At 42.5% G+C, this 7,322-nt stretch overlaps 1 protein-coding gene across 1 annotated transcript in view; it reads left to right on the top strand.

Moving 5' to 3' along the window:
* Window positions 1–7,322, top strand: part of LOC109935308 (FYVE and coiled-coil domain-containing protein 1-like) — a 40,732-nt gene that overhangs the window by 22,067 nt on the left and 11,343 nt on the right. The window contains exons 4-6 of the mRNA XM_048599286.1: window positions 580–686; window positions 4,456–4,581; window positions 5,054–5,160. Coding sequence (XP_048455243.1) covers window positions 580–686; window positions 4,456–4,581; window positions 5,054–5,160 — 340 coding nt within the window. The remainder of the gene's footprint in view (window positions 1–579; window positions 687–4,455; window positions 4,582–5,053; window positions 5,161–7,322) is intronic.

Raw genomic sequence — 7,322 nt, 5'->3', positions numbered from 1 at the left:
AATCCTCTAACACTGTTTACCCGTGTACTGTCCGTGTTGAATCCTCTAACACTGTTTACCCCTGCATTGTCCGTGTTAAATCCTCTCGCACAGTTTACCCCTGCACTGTCTGTGTTCAATTTTCTAACACTGTTTACCCCTGCATGGTCCGTGTTAAATCCTCTAACACTGTTTACCACTGCCCTGTCCGTGTTAAATCCTCTAACACTCTTTACCTCTGCACTGTCTCTGTTAAATCCTGTAACACTGTTTATCCCTGAATGCCCATGTTAAATCCTCTAACACTCTCTCCCCATGCACTGTCTGTGTTAAATCCTCTAACACTCTTTCCACGTGTACTGTCTGTTAAATCCTGTAACAAACTTTACCCCTGCACTGTCTGTGTTATATCCTCTAACACTGTTTACCCCTGCACTCTTCCGTGTTAAATCCTCTAACACTGTTTACCCCTGCATTTTCCATGTTAAATCCTCTAACACTCTTTACCCCTGCACTGTCTGTGTTAAATCCTCAAACACTCTTTACCCCTGCACTGTCCGTGTGAGATCTATTCACAATAGACCCTGATCGTTTTCACAGCATCTATCGAAGAGCTTCGCAAAGATCAGGAGAGGAATCAACTTCCCATCACAGATGCCAACCCAGTTCTCCACGGTCTGTGCACAAGACTTGAATACCTGTTACAGGTGAACAGCATGACCTACCAATCCCCTTCCTTTATCCACATCATTTATATAATTTGTAATAAAACTGAGGCCTGATTTCTGTGGAACACTTGTTACATGTGACCAAACAGAAAATAATCTAATAATAAGGGAGCCAGCCATGGATGTCTAAGGAAATAAAGGAAAGTATCAGATTGAATAAAAACACACACAAAAAAGCAAAGAATAGTGGGAAACTAGTAGACTGGGAAATCTTTAAAGGCCAACAGAAAGCCACAAAAAAACTTATAAAGAAAAGTAGGATAGATTATGAGAGTAAACTAGCTCAGAATATAAAAACAGGCAGCAAAAGTTTCTATAAATATGTAAATCGTAAAAGAGTGGCGAAGGTAAACATTGGTCCTTTAGAGGGTGAGAAGGCCAATTTAATAACTGGGAATGAGGAAATAGCCAGGACATTAAACAGTTATTTCGTGTCGGTCTTCACAGTGGAAGACACAAATAACATGCCGAAAACTAATAGCAAGAAGGTTACAGCAGGTGAGGACCTAGAAACTATCATTATCACTAAGGAGGCAGTGCTGGGCAAGCTAATGGGGCTAAAGGTAGACAAGTCTCCTGGCCCTGATGAAATGCATCCCAGGGTACGAAAAGAGGTGATGGGGGAAATAGCAAATGCACTAGTAATTATTTACCAAAATTCACTGGACTCTGGGGTGGTTCCCGCAGATTGGAAAACAGCCAATGTGACGCCACTGTTTAAAAAAGGAAGTAGACAAAAAGCAGGTAACTAAAGGCCAGTTAGCTTAACTTCGGTAGTGGGGAAAATGCTTGAATCTATCATTAAGGAAGAAATAGCAAGACATCTGGACATAAATTGTCCCATTGGGAACACCCAGCATGGGTTCATGAAGGGTAGGTCATGTTTAACTAATTTGGTGGAATTCTTTGAGGACATTACTTGCATGGTGGACAATGGGGAACCTGTGGATGTGGTGTATGTGGATTTCCAGAAGGCATTTGACAAGGTGCCACACCAAAGGCTGCTACATAAGATAAAGTTGTACGGTATTACAGGTAATGTATTGGCATGGATAGAGGATTGGTTGGCCAGTAGAAAGCAAAGAGTAGGGGTAAATGGGTGTTTTTCTGGTTGGCGGTCAGTGGCTAGTGGTGTGCCTCAGGGATCAGTGATGGGACCTCAATTGTTTGCAATTTACATAGATGATTTGGAGTTGGGGACTAAGTGTGGTGTGTCAAAATTTGCAGATGACACTAAGGTGAGTGGTAGAGCAAAGTGTGCAGAAGACACTGAAAGTCTGCAGAGGGATATAGATAGTCTAAGCGAGTGGGCAAAGGTCTGGCAGATGGAGTACAATGTTGATAAGTGTGAGTTCATCCATTTTGGTAGGAATAACGGCAAAATGGACTATGTTTTAAATGGTAAAAAATTGCAGCATGCACTGTGCAGAGGGACTTGGGTGTCCTTGTGCATGATTCGCTAAAAGTAGGATTGCAGGTGCAGTAGGTAATTAAAAAGGTAAATGGAATTTTGTCTGCCATTGCTAGAGGGATGGAGTTTAAAAACAGGGAGGCTATGCTACAGCTGTATAGGGTCCTGGTGAGGCCACACCTGGAGTACTGTGTGCAGTTTTGGTCTCCTTACTTGAGAAGAGATATACTAGCACTGGAGGGGGTGCAGAGGAGATTCACTCGGTTGATTCCAGAGTTGAGAGGGTTGGATTATGAGAGACTGAGTAGACTGGGATTATACTCATTGGAATTTAGAAGAATGAGGGGAGATCTTATAGAAACATATAAGATTATGAAGGGAATAGATGAGGTGGAGGCAGGGAGGTTGTTTCTACTAGCAGGTGAAACTAGGACTAGGGGGCATCGCCTCAAAATAAAGGGAAGCAGATGTAGGACTGAGGTCAGGAGGAACTTCTTCACCCAAAGGGTGTGAATCTGTGGAATTTCCTGCCCAGTGAAGCGGTTGAAGCTTCCTCACTGAATGTTTTTCAGGCAAGGCTAGATAAATTTTTGAACAGTAAAGGAATTAAGGGTTATGGTGAGTGGGCGGGTAAGTGGAGCTGAGTCTCAAAAATCAGCCATGATCTTATTAAATGGCGGGGCAGGCTCGAGGGGCCTGATGGCCTACTCCTGCTCCTAGTTCTTATGTTATAACCACTCTCTGCTTTCTCTTAGCCAGTGAATCTTCTGTCCATGCCCATATATTACCCCTCTATTTCATGAGCTTTTATTTTCTTCAATATTTTTGGATGGTTCACGCACTGATAATGTACTTGGAAATCTAAGTATATTATGTTTACAAGTTCCCCTTTATCAACAGTAAATGTTACTTCTTCAAAAACTCCAATAAATTGGTTAAATATGGTCAGAAATCTTGGGTACATGTCGCAGTACAGGTGGCCCCACCACACTTTACACTCTCACACATGCATACATACAGACACACCCACTCACACAAACACACACACACACTCTCTCTCTCCCACACACACACACACATACACACAGACTCTCTCTCTCTCCCACACACACCCACTCTCTCTCCCACACACACACAAACACACACACAGACTTTCCCGCCCACACACTCTCTCTCTCTTTCCCACACACATACACACAAACACACTCACTCTCCCTCTCTCTCTCAAACCCCCATACAGATACACACACAAACACACATGCACACACACACAAACACACATGCACACACACACGTACACGCATGGACACACATATCTAAATCTACGGTGAATTTGTATTTGCAGATACATTCCATTTTGTTCAAAAAGCACATGATTTATTGACAGTCAGTCAATGTGGTGTTTTATAAATTGCTACTTTAGAAGTAAAACCAGTCTGACTCCAAACCAAAACTCAAACAGATTCTAAACAAGGCCTCATACCTAATATGGTTACAGAGATAGTAGGAACCGCCAATGCTGGAGAATCTGAGACAATAAGGTGTGGAGCTGGATAAACACAGCAGGCCAAGCAGCATCAGACGAGCAGGAAACCTGATGTTTCAGGTCTAGACCCTTCTTCCGAAATGGGGCCCATTTCTGAAGAAGGGTCTAGACCGGAAACGTCAGCTCTCCTGCTCCTCTGATGCTGCTTGGCCTGCTGTGTTCATCCAGCTCTGCACCTTGTTGTCTCATACCTAATATGCATTGTCTGACCTAAAATGTCACCTCTTCTTTACACTGATAAAACCTTTAGCTCTCTCAGGACAGTGACTTCATAGGAATTCGGGGATATACACGTACATATTAATCAATTAAAATCTTCTAATTGAACAAAGATTTAGCTGCATCTTACGTTTGTTTAGTACATCCTGATCAATGGTGTGAACCTTTGATCTTTTACTTATAAATTCTGTGTCTGATACTCCCTCTCTCACTGACACCTAAGGAGTGGCTCCAAAAGCTTGTGTTTTCAGTTAAACCTGTTGGACTATAACCTGGTGTTGTGTGATTTCTGACCTTGTCCACCCCAGTCCGACACTGGCACCTCCACATCTTGCTTAAACAAGGTTTCTCTTTCAAAAAACCATGTTGACTTTGCCCAAGTATATTTTCCTTATGACAGCTGATTAGCTTGTAGTTTCCTGCTTTCAACCTCTCTCCCTTTTTTGAATAAATGACATTTGCTAAGATAAACCTTCAGATACGCATCAATGTTACCACCTTAAAATGTCAAATGCCAGCCACGCCAGCAAATTGAGATGAATTTATTTCATTTCTGTTCCCCTTGTTACCAGTATGATCAGAAGGAGAAGAAGACGATGTTTGGGAGCCGAAAGGATTACTGGGATTATATCAGCCTGTGCCTGAATAGTCACAAATGTGGAACAAATGCTGTGCAATTTATTAACCACACAACACAGGTAGGAGTGGGTAGAACAGGTTTCATGTCTTTTGTCTGTAAATGTACCAGTTTATTCACTAACACAGTGATATACAGAAAAGGAAAAGAGACCAAATTGTTTGTCACCCCTGTCCCCATCCTGACACAGTAGAACCTGTCCATATTATCATCTCTATACAGCCCTCACTCTCACCCTGCAGTTACTCAGAAAAGTAGCAAAGAAAGGGAACAGCCAGTCAAAATGTCTGCAAAGTTAGTTTCCATCTCCGGTGATAAAGCAGGAGATCAAGGTGACCAATGTCACTTACCCCCATCAACCTATTGATAAATCTCAACTGTCTCCAGTCATTCAAACAGAATGGGTTTTGCAGCAGAGACCAGAGAGGGAGACCTTTACACTTTGCTGTTTGTAAGAAAGCTGTTCCTACACACTGAATCTCATAGCAAGCAACCAATAAAGCTCCAATGCTCTCTCTTTTTGTGATCTGCAGTTGAACACCTCCCTGGGGAAGGGACGAGCTTTTATCCGATACTGTCTGGTCCAGCAGAAACTGGCGGACTCGTTACAGCTGTGCTTCCTCAATCAGCAGCTAGTCGGGTAAGGCAAGTGATGTTTACACACCAGGATAGGCAATGGAAGGACTGAGGAGTCTGAGAGACAACTCATCGATGGAAAATCAAAGTTATCTTTCTTTATTCATGGAATTTACTACATCTGATGTTAGTGGGATAACAAGTCTGAATTTTGTCCACCATGTAGCAGTCAATTATCAGCTGTCTCTCTCTACCCAATCATTCCTGTCACTATCCTTCTGTCCTCACAGTCTGAATCCTTCTTGCTCTGTGTTTCTATCTTAATCCCTTAATGAAATCGTCTCTCTGATTCCTGTTTGTCAAGTGCATTTATCCTACCATCTGTAACTGAACAGGATTTCTATCCACCCCTCCCCAGTCCTTCAGTGTGTCTGTTAGATCCTTAAGCATGGTTCCTCTATATCAGATCTGACATGCTGCTTTCTGCAAATATAAGACTGTTTCTCCTGTTATCTTATTAACTCTGTCATTGAGGAAATTATCAAATCTTAAAGCTCTCTCTGTCTTAGATTTCTGTTCCATCGCTGATAGAGGCACATCAGGCAGAAGGTTCTGCAAAAATATGTAGAAAATAGGAGCAGGAGTAGGCCATTCAGCCCATTGAGCCTGCTCCATCGTTCAATATGACCCTGACTTATCATCCAACTCGGTCCTCTGTTCCTGCTTTCTCCCCATACCCTTTCACATCTTTATCTCCAAGAACTACATCTAACTCCTTCTTGAAAGCATTCAATGTTTTGGTCTCAGCCACTTTGATTGGTGGAGAATTCCACAGATTCCCCACTGTCTGGGTGAAGAGATTTCTTCTCATCTCAATGAGACAATGATAAACGTTGTTTTTGGCCTGGGTTTCTTGTCTTTACTCTGGAGATCTCTGAGGAAAAGCTGAGGGTGGTCTCTGAATCTTCTTGGTACTAGTGCAGGGCATCGGGGCTAGTGGCACAGCATAAAATATTACGGTTAGTTTTTTTAAAAAAGCCCATACAATCCGTCAACCTGACAAAAAACCCAGCCCTTTATCTTTTAACCCTGTCTGCGATGCCTATGGTAAAACTGGATGATAGGCTTTGGTGACAGAGTTACAGTGTTTCTCATGTGATATTAAATCAAGGCCCCATTTACTCTGTCAGATGGGTGTGAGAGATCCTGAGGCACAATTCCACAAAGGAATGTCCCAGATGTTTGATTCATATTTATCAATGACACAAAAAGATTATGCTTACACTGTTATTTGTGGGATCTTGCTGTGTGCAAATTAGATGCTACATTTCCTGGAATATGATTTGGAGGTGCTGGCGTTGGACAAGGTTGGGAAAGGTCAGAAGTCACACAACACCAGGTTGTAATCCAATCGGTTTATTTGAAATCAGAACGCTGCCCCTTCATCAGGTGGAGTGAAGAGAAGCACACAGGCACAGAATTTATAGGCAGAGGGATCAAAAGATTGTACAAATGGTGTGAGTGGAGTGTTGACAAACTGAATAATAAGTCTCTGAAGGTGATCAAGAGTGCCAGACGGTGTGAGTAAAGTGTGAACAGCTGACTAGCAAGTGAAGGGCTGATTTATAATCCAATTAAGAGAGGCAGAGAGACAATTACAAAAAATTAAAAGCAAGGTGACATTGGAGACAAACCAAATGACTGGAATAACACGATAGGAAAAGAGTGGTATGCCGAGGGTCTAACCAAAGTCATAGGTAATCAGCGCTGTTCCACAGGATCGGTGCTGGGTCCATTGCTTTTTGTCATTTATATAAACGTTTTGGATGTGAATGTGGAAAGTATGGTTAGTGACTTTGCTGTTGACTTCAAAATTGGAAGTATAGTGGACAGTGAAGGAGGTTACCTCAGAGTACAACAGAACCATGATCAGATTGGATGATTGAGCCGAGAAGTGACAGATGGAGTTTAATTTTGATAAATGTGAAGTGTTGCGTTTTGGCAAATCAGGGAAGGATTTATACACTTAATGGTAAGGTCCTAGGGAGGGTTGCTGCACAAAGTGACCTGCTGGTACAGGTTCATAGCTTCTTGAAGGGGGGGGAGGTAGTGAAGAAGGTTAGAGACAAAAATACTGCAGATGCTGGAATCCAAGAAAGACAAACAGGAGGCTGGAAGAACACAGCAAGCCAGGCAGCATCTGGAGGAAAGGAGCAGTCAACATTT

Source organism: Rhincodon typus, chromosome 7 (assembly GCF_021869965.1).
Source record: "Rhincodon typus isolate 14 chromosome 7, sRhiTyp1.1, whole genome shotgun sequence".
NCBI lineage: Eukaryota > Metazoa > Chordata > Chondrichthyes > Orectolobiformes > Rhincodontidae > Rhincodon > Rhincodon typus.
The sequence above is the reverse complement of the archived record's forward strand: the minus strand, read 5'-3'. Positions and strand labels throughout refer to the sequence as shown.